This window comes from Pelophylax lessonae (assembly GCF_965119305.1).
Source record: "Pelophylax lessonae genome assembly, chromosome: 9".
In the NCBI taxonomy this organism is placed as follows: domain Eukaryota; kingdom Metazoa; phylum Chordata; class Amphibia; order Anura; family Ranidae; genus Pelophylax; species Pelophylax lessonae.
The window spans coordinates 261,975,209-262,000,632 of NC_138776.1; the positions used below are offsets into that span (position 1 = coordinate 261,975,209).

Below are 25,424 nucleotides of genomic sequence, written 5' to 3' on the forward strand. Positions count from 1 at the left end.
GCTTACAGCTAACATGTACAGGAATTCAGTGAGGAACAATACCCTCAATCAGGACAGGAATACGGCTTCTCCCCCATGTGAGATCTCTGATGTCTGTCAAGATGGGACTTTCTTGAAAAACCTTTCCCGCACTCAGGACAGGAATGCGGCTTCTCTCCCGTGTGAGATCTTTGATGTATGACAAGTTCTGATTTCCTTGAAAAACATTTCCCACACACAGGACAGGAATACGGCCTCTCTCCCGTGTGAGATCTTTTATGTATGACAAGGTATGAATTCTGTGGAAAACATTTCCCACACTCGGGACAGAAATGCGGCTTCTCACCTGTGTGCGATCTCTGATGTTTGTGAAGAGATGACCTGTCTGAATAACATTTCCCACACTCAGGACAGGAAAATGGCTTCTCCCCAGTGTGAGACCTTAGATGTGCGACAAGATGTGATTTTCCTACAAACCGTTTCCCGCACTCAGGACAGAAATACGGCTTCTCCCCCGTGTGACACATTTGATGTGTGGTAAGACCTGATTTTCGTACGAAACATTTCCCACACTCAGGACAGGAATATGGCTTCTCTCCCGTGTGCAATCTCTGATGGGTGTTGAGATGGTATTTCCTGGAAAAACATTTTCCGCACTCAGGACAGGAATACGGCTTTTCCCCCCTGTGAGACTTTTGATGTCCAACCAAAGTTGATTTTTCTACAAAACATTTCCCACATTCGAGACAGGAATACGGCTTCTCACCTGTGTGTGTTGTTTTCTTATGCACATTAAGTTTAGCTTTAAAACGGAAACACTTCCCACACTCAGAACAGGAATACGGCTTCTCACCTGTGTGAGATCTTTTATGCTCATTAAGTCTGGATTTAAAAGGGAAACACTTCCCGCACTCACTACAGGAAAACCTCTTATCTGTTGGAAGGACGGCAGTGTCCCTCACAGTTTGAGGTTCCTCAGGATAAGAGGAAAACGATGGTCCGGCACTGTCCCTTACAGTCTGAGGTTCCTCAGGATAAGAGGAATACGATGGTACGGCACTGTCCCTTACAGTCTGAGGTTCCTCAGGATAAGAGGAATGCGATGGTCCGGAACCATCCCTCACAGTCTGAGGTTCCTCAGGATAAGAGGAATACGATGGTCCAGCCCTGTCCCTCAAAATCTGAGGTTCCTCAGGATAAGAGGAATATGATGGTCCATCTACACTGTGTGGTGCCGGATGGATATTTGAGGTAGCCGGGTTTTCTCCTGGTCTATACTGTGTGATGTCCTCATCTTCTACTTTACAGTCTGGAGAAAAAGTGAGACAATCCTCTGAGGTTTTCCTCATCTCCCGTCCATGTACTAAAACAGAAATAAAAAGATTATTACTAGACATGAGCAGATTGGTTCTCCTAAACCAGGACTCCACCCACATCAGGCAGCTTCGTCTCTGAGGATCTCACAATTTCCCCAAGGTAACCAAGAAATGGGTTCTCTGAATCTCCTTTTGTTTGTATAATTTGTAAGGTGGGGTGGAATCACCTATATCAGCGGTCACTAAACGGCAGACCATGGTCCGGAACTGGACCGACTGACAGTCCTTTCCGGGCCGTGGCGGTGTCGCTGCCACGGCTGGGTATCCTCTCCTGGGCCTCCTGCCGGGCCACCAATGTCATCCTCACATCGGGCATGTTAGGGGCTCTGTGATGTGTTAGGGGCTGTGATGTGTTAGGGGCTGCGATGTGTTAAGGGGCTCTGTGTTGTGTTAAGGGGTGCTGTGTTGTGTAAAGGGGCGCTGTGTTCTGTAAAGGGGCACTGCGATATAAAGGGCACTGCAATATAAAGGGGGGCAGTGTTGTGAAAGGGAACTGAGGACACTGTGGGACCGCTTTATCCACTTGCCGACCAGGCCATAGCTGAATGATGACTACAGCGTGGTCGGCTTATTCTGGGAGGGCATACAATGATGGCCTTCCAGAATTATGCTTCCTGCACACCCCCTGGGGCATGCACTTGGAACTGTCTGTGCTCACCAGGTTCACTGGACCCAGCGCATCACGGATTGTGGTAAGGGGCCAATGACAGCGGCCCTTTAATATGTGATCACTCTGTCCAATGACAAAGCGATCAGTTATCAAAAAGCCAGGGCATGTCCGGTTCAGTTCTCTCCTCTCTTCGCCTGCTGTTCCGATCGCTGTGAGAGGAGGGAGACCACAGCACTGCTCACCCGTGTCTAATTCATGCCAATCTGTGCCTCAATCATGCCCATCTGTGCCTCAATATTTCTCATCTGTGCTCACCCCTGTCACATCAGTGCACATCTGTGCCACACATCAATGCCACATCAGTGCTCATCTGTGCCTCATCCATGCCACATCAGTGCTCATCATGCCACATCTGTGCTCATCTGTGCTACATCTATGCAATATTAGTGCTCATCCCTGCTCAACCATGCCACATCAGTGCTCATCCATGCCACATCAGTGCTCATCCGTGCCACATCAGTGCTCATCCGTGCCACATCAGTGCTCATCCATGCCACATCAGTGCTCATCCGTGAAACATCCATGCCACATCAGTGCTCATCCGTACCACATCAGTACTCATCCGTGCCACATCAGTGCTCATCCGTGCCACATCAGTGCTCATCTGTGCCACATCAGTGCTCATCCGTGCCACATCAGTGCTCATCTGTGCCACATCAGTGCTCATCATGCCACATCAGTGCTCATCTGTGCTCAGCAATGCCTCATCCGTGCTCACAAGTGTCACAACTGCACATCAGTGCTCTTTTCTGCCTAAACCATGCCACATCAGTGCTCATCCATACGTCATCCATGCCACATCAGTCTTTTACTATGTGCCACATCAGTGCTTATCCGTGCCACATTAGTGTTCATCTGTGCTACATCCATGCCACATCAGTGTTCATCTGTGCCACATCCATGCCACATCAGTGTTCATCTGTGCCACATCCATGCCACATCAGTGTTCATCTGTGCTATATCCATACCACATCAGTGTTCATCTGTGCCACATCCAGGCCACATCAGTGCTCCTCTGTGCTACATTCATACCACATAACTGCTCACCCGTGCCACATCCATGCCACATCAGTGCTACATCCATGCCACATCAGTGCTAATCTGTGCCACATCCAGGCCACATCAGTGCTCACCCGTGCCACATCCATGCCAAATCAATGCTCGTCCGTGCCTCATCCATGCCACATTAGTGTTCATCCATGCCATATCATTGCCACTACAGCGCTCATAAGTGCCCTACAGTTCCTCACCAAAGTGTGATGGGTAATCGGGAAATTCGATTTGTAATTTTATGTCCCTAGAGCAACTGACGTGCTCCCTGCATGTCGGGCCTCTGTATGTGGCCAGGCTGTGAAAAAAGTCTCACACGTGCTTTCGCCATACTCGGGAGGAGTAGCAGAATGTTTATTGTGTGTATTTTTTGCTATGTACATTCTGTGTGTTAGAAATATCTTATAAATGGACAACTTTGTGTAAAAAAATGCATTTTCATTTTTTGAAGCCCTAACATGCCAAGGCAGTACAAAAATTCCCCAAATGACGCCCTTTTTGGAAAGTAGACTGTCCAAGGTATTTAAAAAGAGGCTTGGTGAATTTTTTTTAAGTTGTCATTTTTTTTCCCACAATTTTTCGGAAAATGAAGAAAATAAATAAAATGTTTTTTTCACAAAAAATTCATATTAACAAGTTATTTCTCACACATTGTATAGGCATACTTGCAAAGACACTCCAAAACACATTCTGCTACTCCTACGGAGTATGGTGATACCACGTGTATTTTTCACAGCCTGGCCACAAAGAGAGGCCCAACATCCAAGGAGCACCTTCAGTAATTATACGCTTTATAACCAGGCCTTCTTCTGACACTTTTTGCTTATAACCCCCAAACATTATATATTTTTTGTAGCAGAGGCCCTAGAGAATAAAATGGTGGGTTTTGCTAATTTTTTTTGTCACATGGTATTTACTCAGCGGTTTTTCGAAAGGAATTTTACACACCAACGCATAAATACACTTTCATGAATTTCAATGCACACAAAAATGTAATACCTACATTTTTGGACACTGACAAATGTTGATTTTGCAATGGAACACTATTGTGGATGTTTTTGTGCACTCGAACACTGTGACAGATGTTTATGGGACACTAGCACACTGTGACAGATGTTTATGGGAAACTAGCACACTGTGACAGATGTTGATGGGACACTAGTTCACATTGACAGATGTTTTGTGCACTGGTACAGATGTTCATGGGACACTAGTACACTGTGACAGATGTTGATAGGACACTAGTACACTGTGACAGACGTTCATAGGACACTAGTACACTGTGACAGATGTTGATGGGACACTAGTTCACATTGACGGATGTTTTGTGCACTGGTACAGATGTTCATGGGACACTGGTACAGATGTTCATGGGACACTAGTACACTGTGATAGAAGTTTTGTGTACTTGGGATGGCTGCAGTCTGTGTGATCTCTGTGTAACTGAACACTAAAATCATCAGTTACACAGAGAGCTGCCACAGGCTGCAGCTTCAGCAAGGAGAGCCGACAGAGACATGTGTCTCTGTTTACAAAGTTTGATGGCTGTTTACACAGTTTGATGACACAGCCATCAAGTGATCAGGAGGGCCAATCACAGCGCACATGTCCCGATCTGTAATTAGCCGTGACACAGCCAGCACAGGACCGGGCCGCACATGGGCAGCCATTCTGAGGGACGTATGGGGAAGCTTCCACCCAGCCGTATATGTACATTGGCCAGGCTGGAGGCGGTTAAAGAGGGGGCTGTGATGTAAATGGGACTATGATGTGGAAAGTACGTTGAAGACGATGTACGGGGGAACCATGATGTGTTATAGCGCGAACGAGATTCAGACCTCTGGCGTAAGGAAATTTTGCTGACCAGACCCCTGTACATTTTAATTCAAGACCCCTGAGCTATATGGTGTTAGCTTGCAACCCAGGTTGGTTATTTTAGTGACTGCGCAGATTGATTTTCGGGTTATTAACCAACGAGAACGGTCTTTTAGGGGTGTGACAGTGATGAGATTATTGGACGAGAGTCCCCTCCCCTCTATCGATTATTGCCATCTTGCCAACCCAAGCATGACTGCACTTCCTTATGTAGTCCATGATATAGTTGTCATGGACTACATAAGGTCAGAGAGTGGGGATGGGGGAGAACAACCAAGATGAAGATTTGACTGATCCTGACGACCACCATCATTGAGTTATTGACTCCTCCCTCATTATCACTTCCTGTTTAAGTTTCCAAATTTTGAGGATGTTATCACATTATTATCAACATGTAAAAGTCTGTGCTCCAATCAAATCATCAGATATAAAATGTCCAGCTGGTAGAAAATGACAAAAGAGAATACATATTATGTGTATATATAGCAGGGTGTAGGGGAGAGAGAACAGAAGTCAGGACTATGTAATGCACAACATATTGTAGAAGATATAACAGTTAGGACTATATAGTATCAGAATTATGTAATGTACAACATAGAGTATATAGTGCAGGGGTCATGAGTATGTAGTGTACAACATAGATTATAAAGTGCAGGTGTCAGGAGTATGTAATGTTCAACAGAGTATATAATGTACAACATAGAGTATATAGTGCAGGGGTCAGAAGTATGTAATGTACAACATAGATTATATAGTGCAGGGGGTCAGGAGTATGTAATGTACAACATAGAGTATATAGTGCAGGGGTCAGGAGTATGTAATGTACAACATAGAGTATATAGTGCAGGGGTTAGGGGTATGTAATGTACAAAACAGAGTTTATAGTTAATGGGTTGGGATTATGAACTTTACAACATATATAGTGAAAGTACAATGTAAATGATATAGTGAATGTATTTACTATTAATGACCCACCTGTGCTGATCTCTGTAGGAGTGTCCTTCTCTATAAATGTCCCCGTTATTCCATCCTCCTCCATAGACTGCTGATCATGCCTCACATACGTCTCTTCTTCTTCTGCTTTAACCTCAACTTTTATATCTATTAGGTCTTCAGCCTAAACCAAGAAAATCATAGAAACCTAAAATTTCTTGTTCAAAACGTTTATTGAGAAAAAAAAAAAAAAAAAGAAGATGTAAAACAAGACATAGCATATTCCGAGTTCCAGCGTGCAAGGTGGACGGCTGCAATACAACCTTGAGAAGTAGGTAAAGCAAAACAAAGTGTGTTAGGAAGAGTGGCTATCAATATCAACGTTAATTAGCAACAATAAAGTGTCTTCCAACAACATAATATAATTGGAGGGTACCACCCCAAATGTTAGAAACTTAAAATTTAACATTATGACATCACATGTAGAAATGATGCACACATCGTCTCACAAGTCCATGTCAAAGATGTTCCATTGAACCAACCTTGTAATGGTGAGGGATGGTGTGATCTTCCTGTGTGGAATCCCGGGAATACAGAGGACCTCCCCCTCCTATAGACTGCTGAGCTCCACTCACCAACATCTCTTCTTCTTCCTCTTTAATCTCAGCTTTGGTGTCTTTCAGTTCTTCATCCTAAACCCCAAGGATAATAGAATATGTGTGTAAAACAGAACAAGAGATTACATAGAAGAATGTCCTCTCATAGCTTAAAATTCTGTTCTAGTTTCTCAGTCCCACCTACCTGATATTGGTGAGGGATGGTGTGACCTTCCGGTGTAGAATCCCGGGAATACAGAGGACGGGGAGATCTCTCTGGTGGGTTCCCATTACTGGATCCATCTGTAGGAAACACACACACTGACTGAATACATTGTTTCTATGTGTTTATCAGATGATGGGGGATCTAGGTGGATCCTCCGTACTGCTCTCTCCTTTACAATAAAGTCTCCTCTTACCCGGTGATGTGAGGGGCGGCTGATTCTCCATCATGATGTCCTTGTAGAGATCCTTGTGTCCTTCTAAATACTCCCACTCCTCCATGGAGAAATAGACAGTGACATCCTGACACCTTATAGGAACCTGACACACACAATGATACAGTCACCATCCAGACACATCCCTTGTCTGTTACTGGATAATGTCCCAGAATTCCCGGCACCGCTCACCTCTCCTGTCAGCAGCTCAGTGATGTTCTTGGTGACTTCTAGAATCTTCTGCATGTTGAGTCTCTCAGGTTTTAGGGAGTCACATGGAGGCACTGTGATGGCCATATTATCACCTGACTTCAGAAGAATGCTCTGTATAGGAAAATCCATAGAAATATCAAATTAGAATCTCAGAATCCCCCTCACCTCTCTTGTCAGGTCTGTATTTTATTAATAGAGATAAGAGTGATGTCATGTGACCTCCCAGAATCCTCCTCTCCTCTCTGGTCAGGTCTGTGTTTTATTAATAGAGATAAGAGTGATATCATGTGACCTCCCAGAATCCTCCTCACCTCTCTGGTCAGGTCTGTATTTTATTAATAGAGATAAGAGTGATGTCATGTGGCCTCCCAGAATCCTCCTCACCTCTCCGGTCAGCAGGTAGATGATCTCCAGGGTGAGGTTTAGTATCCTCTCTGTCATGTGACTCCGGTCCTCCTCCATCCTCACTGATGTGATCTATGCGGGTTTCTCTGTAGACGGATAGCGGACAATTATCTGGACTGTATTGGTTGTACAATATTAGGATGGGGATAAAAGGAGCTAATAGACGGGCTTCCCCCCGTGGGAACTGAACAAGTAGATTGAGCTACTTGTGGGTCTATTTATAAAAAATATTAGCATCGTCATTAGTCCAGAAAATCTGCATGTTCATTCATGCCGTGTGAATTAGGCAACATGGAATGTTCTTTAGGCTTTTTTCTCTTCGAATGTTTATTTATTATGGGCGGCAGTAAAATATTACCTTGGGGACCTCCGGATGGAGCTGAGGAGCACAGGAAATACATACGCTGCCCTTGTAACACGAGATACAATGTAACAATTCTGGAAAACTCCAGTGAGAATTAGAAAATAAATGTATAAATAAAAGGCTAGGCTGTCCATTCACCTCCATCAAAATACTACCAAGACAGAGAGACCAAGTGTGAGAAGAAGAGCTGCTGCACAGAGAGATAGTAGGGGGAAGCAGTTGCTGGATGGGGAAAAAGTAGAAGGCAAGCAGTTGCTGGATGGGGGAGATACAGTACTAGAGGAAAAGTAGTTACTGCACAGGGAAATAGTTTGGGGTGGGCAGTTGCTGCACAGGGAGATAGTAGGGGGCGAGCAATTGCTGCACAGGGAGATAGTAGGGGGGAGCAGTTGCAGCACATGGAGATAGTAGGGGGCAAGCAGTTGGTGGATGGGGAGATAGTATGGGGCAAGAAATTGCTGCACAGGGATATAGTAGGGGGTGAGCAATTGCTGCACAGGGAGATAGTAGGGGGGAGCAGTTGCAGCACATGGAGATAGTAGGGGCGAGCAGTTGCTGGATGGGGAGATAGTATGGGGCAAGAAATTGCTGCACAGGGAGATAGTAGGGGGTGAGCAATTACTGCACAGGGAGATAGTAGGGGGTGAGCAATTGCTGCACAGGGATATAGTAGGGGGTGAGCAATTGCTGCACAGGGAGATAGTAGGCGGTGAGCAATTGCTGCACAGGGAGATAGTAAGGGGGGAGAAGTTGCTGCACAGGGAGATAGTAGGGGGGGAGAAGTTGCTGCACAGGGAGATAGTAGGAGGGAGCAGTTGCTGGATGGGGAGATAATAGGGGGCAAGCAAGTGCTGGATGGGGAGATAGTAGATGGCAAACAGCTGCTTGATGGGATACAGTAGGGGATGAGCAGCTGCTTGATAGGGAGATAGTAGGGGGTGAGCATTTGCTGGATGGGGAAGATAGTAGGGGGAAAGCGAGTGCTGGATGGGGAGCTTGTAGTGGGCAAACAGTTGCTTGATGGGAGATAGTAGAGAGCAAACAGTTGCTTGATGGGAGATAGTAGGGGGTGAGCAGTTGCTGGATGGGGAGATATTAGGGGGCGAGCGGTAGCTGGATGGGGAGATAGTAGGGGGAAAGCGAGTGCTGGATGGGGAGACAATAGAGGACAAACAGCTGCTTGATGGGAGATAGTAGGGGACAAGCAGTTGTTTGATGGGGAGATAGTAGAGGGTGAGCAGTTGCTGCACAGGGAAATAGTAGGGGGTGAGCAGTTGCTGCACAGGGAAATAGTAGGGGGTGAGCAGTTGCTGAACAGGGAGATAGTAGAGGGTGAGCAGTTGCTGGATGGGGAGATAATAGAGGATGAGCAGTTGCTGGATGGGGAGATAGTAGAGGGTGAGCAGTTGCTGGATGGGGAGATAATAGAGGATGAGCAGTTGCTGGATGGGGAGATAGTAGAGGGTGAGCAGTTGCTGGATGGGGAGATAGTAGAGGGTGAGCAGTTGCTGGATGGGGAGATAGTAGAGGGTGAGCAGTTGCTGGATGGGGAGATAATAGAGGGTGAGCAGTTGCTGGATGGGGAGATAGTAGAGGGTGAGCAGTTGCTGGATGGGGAGATAGTAGAGGGTGAGCAGTTGCTGGATGGGGAGATAGTAGAGGGTGAGCAGTTGCTGGATGGGGAGATAGTAGAGGGTGAGCAGTTGCTGGATGGGGAGATAGTAGAGGGTGAGCAGTTGCTGGATGGGGAGATAGTAGAGGGTGAGCAGTTGCTGGATGGGGAGATAGTAGAGGGTGAGCAGTTGTTTTATGGGGAGATAGTAGAGGGTGAGCAGTTGCTGGATGGGGAGATAGTAGAGGGTGAGCAGTTTCTGCACGGGTAAATGGTAGGGGGGAGCAGCTGCAGCTCACACAGCCTCTTCCCCTCAACGATCCATTGGTCGCGGCTTCTCTGATGTCTTCAAGACCAATGCAGAGCTCACAGCACTTCATCGGACAGGAGGAGGGACAGCCTGATGCCAGAGTGGAGCTGCCCCCATTATGCAAGGGTTAAATGTTCATTTAGGTCCTGGTCGCTTTGCGTTTCCCCAAAGATGGGCTTTAAAACAAATGATTCATTTTTTTTACACGTCAAAATCAGCATTTTTTGCTTGTAAAATATTTAACCCAACCCCCCACCTCTTCACTCACACAGTTATGTCAATCCTGAAAAGGGGACTAACTTCACTACCCGAATGGTGCAAAGACAATGCTTAAAAAGCTCTCACAGGTCATCAGTTTGGAGTTAATTACCGGCCCCAAAATTATTGCTCTCCATTGTGAGCAACAATGCTTGGCCAATAGCCCCCATGTAGTAACACAGAAGAAATGACAGGTCCCCTTTAAAGAGGTTGTAAACCCATAAAAAAATGTTTTCTTTTTTTCAACCTGAAAGAGAAACCCATAATGAGCTAGTATGCATCGCATACTAGCTCATTATGAAATACTTACCTTAGAACGAGCCCCCGCCGTGCCGCCTGCTTACCTGTATGACGGGCGACATGTTCAGTCGCCCGTCTTCCGGGATCGCGGCATCCGGCCATCTGATTGGCCGGAGCCGCGGTGACGTCACTCCCGCGCAGGCGCGCCGGAGCCGACAGTCACGGCACGGGGCTCTGAAGGAACGGCACCAGCGGCCGTTCCTTCAGAGTGCATGCGCCAGTGACGTCACTGGATGCATGTAAGGTAAATATCTCCTAAACGGTGCATGTTTAGGACATATTTACAGTACCTATAGGTAAGCCTTATCATAGGCTTACCTATAGGTAAAAGTTGCAGAGGAGGTTTACTTCCTCTTTAAGGAGTCAACAGGAGTCTTATGCCCCGTACACACGCGTCGATAGTTGGCCGTGAATTTTCGGCCAACGTCTGATCGGCCGATTTTCGGCTTGTTAGTATGATGCTTTCGACAACCGACTCCGACTTTTCGGCCGAATAAAATCTGGTGTGCAGGCTATAAAATTATTGTTGGCCGTCAACACAACGGCCGATTTTCCGTCAGTCAGTACAGATTTCGGCAGACAAAAATCTGATGAGCAAGACTGGGCATGCTCAAAGAAGCAAAAACACACGGAAAGTAAACCAGCACATGACATCACTTCTGAAGTTGATTTTTGTTGGCCGAGAAAATTCGTGTGCAGTCTAGGCACATTCCAACCAACAAAACACAACTCTGGACAAAAGACGGCCGATCTGTCGGCCAATAATCATTGCGTGTGTACGAGGCATAATAGACCACTAAATTTGGGCCTTATCGGCTGCTTCCCTGGCCACAGCATCCGGGGAATGACAGCTGTAAACCATGTAGTGATAAAGCCTCTGGGTTCCATCACCAGAGGGGAGATCAGAGAACTGATATTCTCTCTGCTCCATAAACCATGCCAGTTCCAGGCCTGCCGGAGGGGCATTGGAACCTGGGATAAATGGCGGTACTCATGCCCGGGTGGGGGGGGGGGTTGTTAATTTCATTACAACTGGAATCGGAATCTCATCCCTCATTACAGGAGACTGCTAAGGTGAGAAGGTGACATCTCCAAAATGAAGAAAATGTTCCGGCTCCGTAAATCAGGAGATGTTCTGACCCTGAAGGGGTTAATCTAGGTTTCCACACTATATATGTGGGTATCATCATCTGCTGGAGATAAAAGACATCACAGTTAGGGATGCACCGAAATGAAAATTCTGGGCCGAAACTGAAAATGCAGGATGCCCTTGGCCGAAAACCGAAAATTACTTTTTTCCCCCAAATGGTTTTAAAATAGATAGAAGAGGGGCATACACCAAAAACAGGCAGCGACGTACACCTGTCGCTGCCACCCTGTCGAGTATATGTATATAGTATACTTGGCAAGTGGTTAATTTAAAAAGGTAGGATAAGCCTATGCGCTGACCATCAACCAGATGTAGTAAAAGGATAAAAGAAATTAGGTAGAGTACGAATATTGCTGCTTATTTTTATTATGGTATACTTGCACTTATTGTCACTGTGCACATTACTGTTCACTTATTTACATTGATTTGCTGTTGCTTTGCTTGTTTTTTAGATGTGTATTCATATTTATTGCTGGGATTTTTATAACATATTGGGGGTGATTGAGCGCCGGTTCTATTTATAATTTTAAGTGGTTAATTTAATTACCAATGGTATTAGTATTATGCAGCATGAGGGGGTTAATTTATTGCCACTGCTGGTCACTGATGCATTGGTGACCAACCAGTGGCAGTTAATTAACCCCTTTGTGCTGCATTAGTGCAACCAGTATCAGTGTTAATTGATACTGGTTGCACTAATGCAGCACAAAGGGGTTAATTAACTGCCACTGGTCGGTCACTAATGCATCAGTGACCAGCAGTGGCAATAAATTAACCCCCTCATGCTGCATAATACTAATACCATTGGTAACCTCGCCTCAGCGTCCCCCCCCCCCCCCCGCCTCAGCATCCCTCCCCACCCCAATGATGCAATAGCCTTACTCCTCCTGTGTCCTTCCTTTCAAAAGAAAGGAAGTGATGTAGTGATGTCACTACTACTACAATATGCATGAATGAGCCCTTCACTTCCCTGTCGGAGGAGATACCCGCCTGATAGGGAAGTGAAGCGCTCACTTAGTTACAGCTATTAGCGGCTGCTCGCCCACCCGCCGGGTGTGTTAGTTCATTCCTGCACATCATAGTAGTAGTAGTGACATCACCGGGAGGTGGGCTGCCGGCCAGAGGCGGGTATTTTGAAACCTGTGCTGCGCCCTTTTGTATTGGCATCTTTAACCCATTTGCGGCCGAAAATTTTGGTTGCCGAAATTTCGGTGCACCACTAGTCACAGTGACTATGGAGAAAGAGGACGGACATGACGGGGGGGGGGGGGGAGTTACTGGGTGTAAATAGAAAATAATATCTTATTACCTCCTCTGCTGCCAGTTCCAGCAATGTCCCCCTCTCTACTTCCTATCGGTCTCACCCAGGACTTAGTATTTATACTTGACATCACTTCCTGTCTGTACCTGACATCACTTCCTGACTTCCATAGATTCTTCCTGTCTGTGTACAAAGTGAGATCACCACCTTCTGGAGCTCAGAGGAACTGCAGTCACAAGAAACATCTCATAGTGTGAACGAGGCCTTGTGCTGTGTGTGTAATGTACTTTATATCCTTATAGATGGGGTCATCTCCACTCCCACCAAGGGGGATAGGAATATATTACTGCCTAGTCCAGCCTTTCTCAGCCAGGGTTCCTTCAAAAGTCTCTAGGGGTTCCCTGAGGAATTAACAGTTTGTGTCTCCCAGTAAAGACTGGCATCAAAGATCTGTCTTCCTACTGATGTAAGGATGTCCTTCTCCCACTGATCACTGATATAAGGGGGTCCTGCTCCCAATAGTCACCCATGTAAGGGAAGCTGCTAGGCCTGCATCCCTTTAGACGTGCTCCTATTTGGAGTATCTCACCAAAAATGAAATTTTTGTTGCAGAGGACACCAGAAATCTGACTTGTATCTTAGTGCAGACCTCTGGGAAAATTGGTGAGCCAATCAAACTAGCAGGAAATGATGTTTGGGGGTGTGGTCAGTATACATTCTGACAGCTCCAGGCGGCCATATTGCATTGCATTTTCAGAAAATTACAACAGCTGCAGATTGAAAAGGAAAGGTAATTTTTATTAACATTCAATTACATGATTTGTGTCACAATTGTATATGCTATATTATTATTTGCTATTTTTTCCCCTCACGAAAGTGGAGTTACAATTTAAGTGTTTTTATAAACGCGTCATTTGGAGGAATTTGTATCTTCCCCCCATTTTGGACATTGGAGTACATGGGACTTTGGTGAATTGACTTCTACCTTTGGCATTTTATATAACTACATCTGGTAAGCAGTTTGTGGATTTGGGTGGCGGTCACGGTTCCTGTGTGGAGTCTGGTGCACATTTGGATTTCCATATTTTTTATTATTGGCTAATTATATACTTTTTTCTGGTAAGCAGCCTGCATTTCCGGTAGAGGTCACGATCCTTTGGATTAAATTGGTGATTAAAACACTATTATTATAAGCACTTTAACTACACTTATCTGGTAAGCAGATTGTACACCTGGTGGTGGTCACTTATTGAAAGTCTCACAGTCCGGCGTGATACATTTTGTGTTATATGCACCCAAGTAGTTTATATATACAAACATTTACCAGTTTTACGCTATGGGATCATCTACCATCTTTTTTTATATGTACGGGGTATATGCCTGCTGAGCCTACTGTGTGGTCTGAGATTTGAAACACATTGGAGTTCTCGTCCTGGCTGTTGGATATCCATTGAGGATTCTGGGGGTGCATATCTCTGAATTGGGCACATTATCTAATACACTCTGGTAAGCAGTTTGTACCACTAGTGGACGTACTTCAATGCATCACATGAAAACTTTTTCATTTTTTCTCTGGAACTTTGATCAAGAGACTTTTCACTGAATTTTGTTTCTAATTTCATAATTATTTTGATATAGTGTGGTCACAGCATTTTTTTTTCTAGTAGCGCAGCTTGTTTTTTTTAATGCAATCTCTGATGTTTGTGAAGAGATGACCTGTCTGAATAACATTTCCCGCACTCAGGACAGGAAAATGGCTTCTCCCCCGTGTGAGACCTTAGATGTGCGACAAGATGTGATTTTCCTACAAACCGTTTCCCACACTCAGGACAGAAGTACGGCTTCTCCCCTGTATGAGACATTTGATGTGTGTCAAGACCTGATTTTTGTACAAAACATTTCCCACACTCAGGACAGGAATACGGCTTTTCTCCCGTGTGCAATCTCTGGTGGGTTTTGAGATGGGATTTTTTGGAAAAACATTTCCCGCACTCAGGACAGGAAAATGGCCTCTCCCCCGTGTGAGACCTTAGATGTGTGACAAGATGTGATTTTCCTACAAACCGTTTCCCGCACTCAGGACAGAAATATGGCTTCGCCCCCGTGTGATACATTTGATGTTGGTCAAGGTCTGATTTTCGTACAAAACATTTCCCACACTCAGGACAGGAATACGGCTTCTCTCCCGTGTGCAATCTCTGATGGGCGTTAAGATGGTATTTCGCAGAATAACATTTCCCGCACTCAGGACAGGAATACGGCTTTTCCCCCCTGTGAGACTTTTGATGTCTAACCAGAGTTGATTTTTGTACAAAACATTTCCCACACTCGGGACAGGAATACGGCTTCTCACCTGTGTGTGTTTTTTTATGCACTTTAAGTTTAGCTTTAAAACGGAAACACTTCCCGCACTCAGAACAAGAATACGGCTTCTCACCAGTGTGAGATCTTTTATGCTCATTAAGTCTGGATTTAAAAGGGAAACCCTTTTCGCACTCAGTACAGGAAAACCTCTTATCTGTTGGAAGGACGGCAGTGTCCCTCACAGTTTGAGGTTCCTCAGGATAAGAGGAAAACGATGGTCCGGCACCGTCCCTCACAGTCTGAGGTTCCTCAGGATAAGAGGAATACGATGGTCTGGCACCGTCCCTCACAATCTGAGGTCCCTTAGGATAAGAGGAATACGATGGTCCAGCATCGTCCCTCACAGTCTGAGGTTCCTCAGGATAAAAGGAATACGATGGTCCGGCACCGTCCCTCACAGTCTGAGGTTCCTCAGGATAAAAGGAATACGATGGTCCGGCACCGTCCCTCACAGTCTGAGGTTCCTCAGGATAAGAGGAAAACGATGGTCCATCTACACTGTGTGGTGCCAGATGGACATTTGAGGTAGCCGGGTTTTCTCCTGGACTATACTGTGTGATGTCCTCATCTTCTACTTTACAGTCTGGGGACAAAGTGAGACAATCCTCTGAGGTTTTCCTCATCTCCCGTCCATGTACTAAAATAGAAATAAAAAGATTATTACTAGACATGAGCAGATTGGTTCTCCTAAACCAGGACTCCGCCCACATCAGGTAGCTTTGTTTTTGAGGATCTTACAATTTACCCAAGGTAACCAAGAAATGGGTTCTCTGAATCTCCTTTTGTTTGTATAATTTGGAAGGTGGGGTGGAATCACCTATATCAGCGGTCACTAAATGGCAAACCATGGTCTGGAACTGGACCGACTGACAGTCCTTTCCGGACTGTGGTGGTGTCGCTGCCACGGCTGGGTATTCTCTCCTGGGCCTCCTGCAGGGCCACCAATGTCATCCTCACATCGGGCATGTTAGGGGTTCTGCGATGTGTTAAGGGGCTCTGCGATGTGTTAAGGGGCTCTGTGTTGTATTAAGGGGTGCTGTGTTGTGTAAAGGGGCACTGTGTTATGTTAAGGGGCGCTGCGTTGTGTAAAGGGGAGATGTGTTGTGTTAAGGGGCACTGTGTTCTGTAAAGGGGCACTGCGATATAAAGGGCACTGTTGTGAAAGGGAACTGAGGACACTGTGGGACTGCTTTATCCACTTGCCGACCAGGCCATAGCCGAATGATGGCTACAGCATGGTTGACTTATTCTGGGAGGGCGTACAATGATGGCCTTGCAGAATTATGCTTCCTGCGCACCCCCTGGGGCATGCACATGGAACTGTCTGTGCTCACCAGGTTCACTGGACCCGGCGCATCCCAGATCGTGGTAAAGGGCCAATGACAGCGGCCCTTTACTATGTGATCACTCTGTCCAATGACGAAGCGATCAGTTGTCAAAAAGCCAGGGAATGTCCGGTTCAGTTCTCTCCTCTCTTTGCACGCTGTTCCAATCGCTGTGAGAGGAGGGAGACCGCAGCACTGCTCACCCGTGTCTCATTCATGCCCATCTATGCCTCAATAATGCTCATCTGTGCCTCATCCCTGTCTCAATCATGCCTATTTATGCCTCATCTGTGCCTCATTCATGTCTTTCTGTGCTCACCCGTGCACATCGGTGCCACTTCAATGCCACATCAGTGCTCATCTGTGCTACATCCATGCAATATTAGTGCTCATCACTGCCTCAACCATGCCACATCAGTGCTCATCCATACCTCATACATGCCACATCAGTGCTCATCCGTGCCACATCAGTGATCATCATGCCACATCATTGCTCATCTTTGCTCACCCATGCTTCATCCATGCTCACTCGTGTCACATGAGTGCACATCCGTGCCACATCAATGCCAAATCAGTGCTCATCCCTGCCTCAACCATGCCACATCAGTGCTCATCCCTACCTCATCCATGCCACATCAGTGCTCATCTGTACCTCACCCATGCCGCATCAGTGTCTTTTAATCCGTGCCACATCAGTGCTCATCCGTGCCACATCCATGCCACATCAGTGTTCATCTGTGCCACATCCAGGCCACATCGGTGCTCATCTGTGCTACACCCATACCACATCAGTGCTCACCCATGCCACATCAGTGTTCATCTGTGCTACATCCATGCCAAATCAATGCTCATCCGTGCCTCATCCATGCCACATCAGTGCTCATCCATGCCACATCAGTGCTCATCCATGCCACATCAGTGTTCATCCGTGCCATATCATTGCCACTACAGCGCTCATAAGTGCCCTACAGTTCGTCACAAAAGTCTGATGGGTAATCGGGAAATTCGATTTGTAATTTTATGCCCCTCGAGGACCTGACAGTGCTCCCTGCATGTCGGGCCTCTGTATGTGGCCAGGTTGTGAGAAAAGTCTCACACGTGGTATCGCCATACTCGGGAGGAGTAGCAGAATATTTATTGTGTGTATTTTTTGCTATGTACATTCTGTGTGTTAGAAATATCTTATAAATGGACAACTTTGTGTAAAAAAAATGCATTTTCATTTTTTGAGGCCCTAACATGCCAAGACAGTACAAATATTCCCCAAATGATGCCCTTTTTGGAAAGTAGATTGTCCAAGGTATTTAGAAAGATTCTTGGTGAATTTTTTTAAGTTGTCATTTTTTGCCACAATTTTTTGGAAAATGAAGAAACTACATTTCACAAAAATGTCATATTAACAAGTTATTTCTCGCACATTGTATAGGCATACTTGCAATGAAACTCCAAAACACATTCTGCTACTCCGACGGAGTATGGTGATACCACGTGTATTTTTCACAGCCTGGCCACAAAGAGAGGCTCAACATCCAAGGAGCACCTTCAGGCATTATCCGCTTTATAACCAGGCCTTCTTCGGACACTTTTTGCTTAGAACCCCCAAACATTATATATTTTTGTAGCAGAGGCCATAAAGAATAAAATGGTAGGTTTTGCTAATTTTTTTGTTACATGGTATTTGCTCAGCGGTTTTTCTAAAGGAATTTTACGCACCAACGCATAAATACACTTTCATGAATTTCAATGCACACAAAAAAATATAATACCTAAATTTTTGGGCACTGACAAATGTTGAGTTTGCAATGGAACACTATTGTGGATGTTTTTGAGCACTGGAACACTGTGACAGATGTTGATGGGACACTGGAACACTGTGACAGATGTTGATGGGACACTAGTGCCCAATGACAGATGTTTTGTGCACTGGTACAGATGTTCATGGGACACTAGTACACTGTGACCAATGTTTTGTGCAGCGGTACACTGTGATAGATGTTTTGTGCACTGGTACAGGGAAAGTGGTGCTTAGTGTACTCTGGGGGTGGCTGCAGTCTGTGTGATCTCTGTGTAACGTAACTGACCACTAAAATCATCAGTTACACAGAGAGCTGCCACAGGCTGCAGCTCCCCCTCCACACTGAGCTCAGCAAGGAGAGCCAACAGAGACATGTGTCTCTGTTTACACAGTTTGATGGCTGTGACTGGAAACAGCCATCAATTGATCGGGAGGGCCAATCACAGCGCACTACGTAAAGTACAATGTAAATGATATAGTGAATGTATTTACTATTAATGACTCACGTGTGCTGATCTCTGTAGGAGTGTCCTCCTCTATTAATGTCCCCGTTATTCCATCCTCCTCCATAGACTGCTGATCATCCCTCACATACGTCTCTTCTTCTTCTTCTGATTTAACCTCAACTTTTATATCTATTAGGTCTTCAGCCTAAACCAAGAAAATCACAGAAACCTAAAATTTCTTGTTCAAAACGTTTACTGAGAAAAAAAAAAAGGAAGATGTAAAACAAGACACAGCATATTCCGAGTTCCAGCGTGCAAGGTGCAATACAACCTTGAGAAGTAGGTAAAGCAAAACAAAGTGTGTTAGGAAGGGTGGCTATCAATATAAACGTTAATTAGCAACAATAAAGTGTCTTCCAACAACATAATATAATAGGAGGGTACCACCCCAAATGTTAGAAACTTAAAATTTAACATTATGACATCACATGTAGAAATGATCCACACATCGTCTCACAAGTCCATGAGCCAGATGTTCCGTTCAACCAACCTTGTAATGGTGAGGGATGGTGTGATCTTCCTGTGTGGAATCTGGGAAATACAGAGCACCATCCCCTCTCATAGCTTAAAATTCTGTTCTAGTTTCTCATCCCACCTACCTGATGATGGTGAGGGATGGTGTGATCTTCCTGTGTAGAATCCTGGGAATACGGAGGACGGGGACATCTCTCTGGTGGGTTCCCATTACTGGATCCATCTGTAGGAAACACACACACTGACTGAATACATTGTTTCTATGTGTTTATCAGATGATGGGGGATCTAGGTGGATCCTCCGTACTGCTCTCTCCTTTACAATAAAGTCTCCTCTTACCCGGTGATGTGAGGGGTGGCTGATTCTCCATCATGACGTCCTTGTAGAGATCCTTGTGTCCTTCTAAATACTCCCACTCCTCCATGGAGAAATAGACAGTGACATCCTGACACCTTATAGGAACCTGACACACACAATGATACAGTCACCATCCAGACACATCCCTTGTCTGTTACTGGATAATGTCCCAGAATTCCCAGCACCGCTCACCTCTCCTGTCAGCAGCTCAGTGATCTTCTTGGTGACTTCTAAAATCTTCTGCATGTTGAGTCTCTCAGGTTTTAGGGAGTCACATGGAGGCACTGGGATGGTCATATGATCTCCTGACTTCAGAGGAATGCTCTGTATTGGAAAATCGATAGGAATATCAAGTTAGAATCTCAGAATCCTCCTCACCTCTCCGGTCAGGTCTGTGTTTTACTAATAGAGATAAGAGTGATGTCATGTGACCTCCCAGAATCCTCCTCACCTCTCCGGTCAGGTCTGTGTTTTATTCATAGAGATAAGAGTGATGTCATGTGACCTCCCAGAATCCTCCTCACCTCTCCGGTCAGGTCTTTGTTTTATTAATAGAGATAAGAGTGATGTCATGTGACCTCCCAGAATCCTCCTCACCTCTCCAGTCAGGTCTGTGTTTTACTAATAGAGATAAGAGTGATGTCATGTGACCTCCCAGAATCCTCCTCACCTCTCCGGTCAGGTCTGTGTTTTATTCATAGAGATAAGAGTGATGTCATGTGACCTCCCAGAATCCTCCTCACCTCTCCGGTCAGGTCTATGTTTTATTAATAGAGATAAGAGTGATGTCATGTGACTAGGGATGCACCGATCCGACTTTTTTGGTCCCGATACCGATATCTGGCGTTGTGAAATCGCCGATACCGATCCGGAGATACACACAAAGCATGCGGCTGCAGTAAAAAGCAAAGCCGCTGCTTCATGTGTATGGCTCCCCCATTCACAGGCGGAGTGCATCTGATATCACTCCGCCTGTGAGCCGGAACTATACAGGAAGTAGTGGCTCCCATCCCATACTACTACTGCACCAAGTAAGGGATGGCTGAGCCGTTACTCAGCAAAAACTGGATCGGCCCGTGGATCGGTCAATGTTACCGATCCCCCGATCCAGCTATAATGGCCATATCGGCGCCGATATCCGATCCGAATATCGGATCGGTGCATCCCTACATGTGACCTCCCAGAATCCTCCTCACCTCTCCAGTCAGGCCTGTGTTTTATTAATAGAGATAAGAGTGATGTAATGTGACCTCCCAGAATCCTCCTCTCCTCTCCGGTCAAATCTGTGTTTGATTAATAGAGAAAAGAGTGATTTCATGTGGCCTCCCAGAATCCTCCTCACCTCTCCGGTCAGCAGGTAGATGATCTCCAGGGTGAGGTTTAGTATCCTCTCTGTCATGTGACTCTGGTCCTCCTCCATCCTCACTGATGTGATCTATGCGGGTTTCTCTGTAGACGGATAGCGGACAATTATCTGGACTGTATTGGTTGTACAATATTAGGATGGGGATATAAGGAGTTAATAGAGGGGGGGGGGTTGCGGCACAGCGAGATAGCAGAGGGTGAGCAGTTGCAGCACATGGAGATAGTAGGGGGCAAACAGTTGCTGGATGGGGAGATAGTAGGGGGCAAGCAGTTGCTGGATGGGGATACAGTAGGGGGTGAGCAGTTGCTGGATGGGAGATAGTAGGGGGTGAGCAGTTGTCTGGATGGGAGATAGTAGGGGAAAACTGTTGCTTGATGGGGGGATAGTAGGGGCGAGCAGTTGCTGCACAGGGAGATAGCAGGGGGCGAGCAGTTTGTGGATGGGGAAATAGTAGAAGGCAAGCAGTTGCTTGATGGGAGATAGTGGGGGGCGAGCAGTTGCTGTAAAGGGAGATTGTAGGGGCCGGCCAGTTGCTGCACAGGGAGATAGTAGGGGGTGAGCAATTGCTGCATGGGGAGATAGTAGGGGGTGAGCAATTGCTGCATGGGGAGATAGTAGGAGGGAGCAGTTGCTGAATGGGGAGATAGTATCGGGCAAGCAATTGCTGTAAAGGGAGATAGTAAGGGGCGCCAGTTGTAGCACAGGAAGATAGTAGGGGGTGAGTGATTGCTGCACAGGGAGATAGTAGGAGGGAGCAGTTGCTGGATGGGGAGATAGTAGAAGGCAACCAGTTGCTTGATGGGAGATAGTAGAGGGCGAGCAGTTGCTGGATGGGAAGATACTAGAGGAAAAGCAGTTTCTGCACAGGGAGATAGGGGTGAGAAATTGCTGCACAGGGATTTAGTAGGGGATGAGCAATTGCTGCACAGGAAGATGGTAGGGGGTGAGCAATTGCTGCACAGGGAGATAGTAGGGGGTGAGCAATTGCTGTGCAGGGAGATAGTAAGGGGCGGGCAGTCGCTGAACAGGGAGATAGTAGGAGGGAGCAGTCGCTGGATGGGGAGATAGCAGAAGGCAAGCAGTTGCTTGATGGGAGATAGTAAGGGCGAGCAGTTGCTGCACAGGAAGATAGTAAAGGGTGAGCAGTTGCTGCACAGGGAGATAGTAGGGGGGGAGTTGCTGCACAGGGAGATAGTAGGGGGGGAGTTGCTGCACAGGGAGATAGTAGGGGGGGGGAGTTGCTGCACAGGGAGATAGTAGGGGGGAGCAGTTGTTGGATGGGGAGATACTTGGGGAAAAGCAGTTGCTTGATGGGAGATAGTAGGGGGAAAGCGAGTGCTGGATGGGGAGATAGTAGAGGGTGAGCAGTTGCTGGATGGGGAGATAGTAGAGGGTGAGCAGTTGCTGGATGGGGAGATAGTAGAGGGTGAGCAATTGCTGCACGGGGAGATAGTAGAGGGTGAGCAGTTGTTTGATGGGTAGATAGTAGAGGGTGAGCAGTTTCTGCACGGGTAAATAGTAGGGGGGAGCAGCTGCAGCTCACACAGCCTCTTCCCCTCAACGATCCATTGGTCGCGGCTTCTCTGATGTCTTCAAGACCAATGCAGAGCTCACAGCCTTTCATCGGACAGGAGGAGGGACAGCCTGATGCCAGAGTGGAGCTGCCCCTATTATGCAAGGGTTAAATGTTCATTTAGGTCCTGGTCACTTTGCGTTTCCCCGAAGATGGGCTTTAAAACAAATTATTCATTTTTTTTCATACACCCTAAAATCAGCATTCTTTGCTTGTAAAATATTTAACCCAACCCCCCACCTCTTCACTCACACAGTTTTGTCAACCCTTAAAATTTTGCATCCTGAAAAGGGGACTAACTTCACTACCCGAATGGTGCAAAGACAATGCTTTAAAAGCTCTCACAGGTCATCAGTTTGAAGTTAATTACCGGCCCCAGAATTATTGCTCTCCGGTGTGAGCAACAATGCCTGGCCAATAGCCCCCATGTGGTAGCACAGAAGAAATGACAGGTCCTCTTTAGGGAATCAACAGGAGTCTAATAGACCACTAATATTGGGCTTTATCAGCTGCTTCCCTGGCCACAAAAACCGGGGAATGACAGCTGTGAACCATGTAGTTGTGAAGCCTCTGGGTTCCATCACCAGAGGGGAGATCGGAGAACTGGTACTCTCTCTGCTCCATCAACCATGCCGGGTTCCAGCCCTGCCGGAAGGACATTGGAACCCGGGATACATGGCGGTACTCATGCCCGGGGGGGATGGGGTTGGTAATTTCAGTGCAACTGGAGTCAGAATCTCATCCCTCATTACAGGAGACTGCTAAGGTGAGAAGGTGACATCTCCAAAATGAAGAAAATGTTCCGGCCCCGTAAATGGGGAAATGTTCTGACCCTGAAGGGGTTAACCTATGTTTCTACACTATATATGTGTGTATAATCATCTTCTGGAGATAAAAGGCATGACAGTGACTATGGAGGACGGACATGACGGGGGGGTTACTAGGTGTAAATAGAAAATAATATCTTATTACCTCCTCTGCTGCCAATTCCAGCAATGTCTACTTTCCATCTATCTCACCCAGGACTTAGTATTTATACCTGACATCACTTCCTGTCTGTACCTGACATCACTTCCTGTCTTCCATAGATACTTCCTGTCTTGTGTACAAAGTGAGATCACCACCTTGTGGAGCTCATAGGAACAGAAGCCACAAGAAACATCTCATAGTGTGAACGAGGCCTTGTGCTAAGTGTGTGCTGTATATCCTTATAGATGGGGTCATCTCCACCCCCACCAAGGGGAGTAGAGATATATTACTGCCTAGTCCAGCCTTTCTCAGCCAGGGTTCCTACAAAGGTCTCCAGGGGTTCCCTGAGAAATTAACAGTTTGTGTCTCCCAGTAACAACTGGCATCAACAATCTGTCTTCCTACTGATGTAAGAATGTCCTTCTCCCACTGTACACTGATAGAAGGGGGTCCTTCTCCCAATAGTCACCCATGTAAGGGTCCACCACATTGACCACTGATATATGGCAGTCTTTCTCCTGTTGGTCACCAATGTAAGGGACCATTGATATAAGGGAGTCCTTCTCCCATTGATCACCACTGTAAGGGACCACTACACTGACCACTCATACAGTATATGGGGATCCTTCTCCCATTGGTCACCAATGTAAGGGACCACTGATATAAGGGGGCCCTTCTCCCATTTGTCACCACTGTAAGGGACCACTCATATATGGCGATTCTTCTCCCACTGGTCACCAATGTAAGGGACCACTGATATATTGGGATCCTTCTCCCATTGGTCACCACTCTAAGGGACCACTACACTGACATATGGGGATACTTCTCCCATTGGTCACCACTGTGAGGGACCACTACACTGACCACTGATATATTGGGATCTTTCTCCCATTGGTCACCACTGTGAGGGACCACTACACTGATATATTGGCATCCTTCTCCCATTGGTCACCACTGTAATGGACCACTACATTGACCAGTGATATATTGGGATCCTTCTCCCATTGGTCACCACTGTGAGGGACCACTACACTGACCACTGATATATGGGGATCCTTTTCCCATTGGTCACCACTGTGAGCGACCATTAAACTGACCACTGATATATGGGGATCCTTCTTTCATTGGGGACCACTACACTGACCACTGATATATGGGGATACTTCTCCCATTGGTCACCACTGTGAAGGACCACTACACTGACCACTGATATATTGGGATCCTTCTCCCATTGGTCACCACTGTGAGGTACCACTACACTAACCAGTGATATATTGGGATCCTTCTCCCATTGGTCACCACTGTGAGGGACCACTACACTGACCAGTGATGTATGGGGATACTTCTCCCATTGGTCACCACTGTGAGGGACCACTACACTGACCAGTGATATATTGGGATCCTTCTCCCATTGGTCACCAATGTGCATTTTATCATGTGTGAAGAAAAAAAACTGCAATAACAGCTCTGGCAGTGAAAGGGTTATTGTGCGCTAGATGGGATCACTCTCCTGTGGTCACACCCTAAATATTACAGCCCCCCCCCCCCCCCCCTAGTGGAAGTCTGGTAATAACATTGCTAGGAGGTCTCCTCATTGAGCTGCTACAATACATACCTTACATCTGTAACATCTCCAGAAATGTAGGGCTCTATGCATAAGACATTTACTTAGTAGTTCACCGGATGTCTACTATACTCGTAAATCCATGAGTATGATCTTGGCTACCAGTATGAAGCCATGCCTGAGGAAGGGAACTAAGGGTTCTAGTTACAGAAAATGACCTGGACAAGGGTGACAAGCATTTGCCAAGCCATAACAAATTCTGGCAGTATTTAAATTAACACAGTGATTTCCTATGATTATCGGCTCCATCTACTGGCCATAATGTGAAATTAGTACCGCAAT

The 25,424-nt window shown here is 46.2% G+C and overlaps 2 protein-coding genes across 2 annotated transcripts in view; one reads left to right on the top strand and one right to left on the bottom strand.

Annotated features, from left to right (window-relative positions):
- LOC309564420 (uncharacterized protein) overlaps positions 1-25,424 on the bottom strand; it is a gene marked incomplete at both ends in the record, with an annotated part of 648,900 nt that overhangs the window by 506,542 nt on the left and 116,934 nt on the right. Inside the window, 2 exon segments of the mRNA XM_082269050.1 lie at positions 6,519-6,575; positions 8,942-9,736. Of these exon segments, the coding sequence (XP_082125176.1) occupies positions 6,519-6,575; positions 8,942-9,736 (852 nt within the window).
- The window catches only part of LOC309562909 (gastrula zinc finger protein XlCGF66.1-like), a 471,303-nt gene that overhangs the window by 242,024 nt on the left and 203,855 nt on the right, over positions 1-25,424 (top strand). The gene's annotated exons all lie outside the window — the stretch shown is intronic.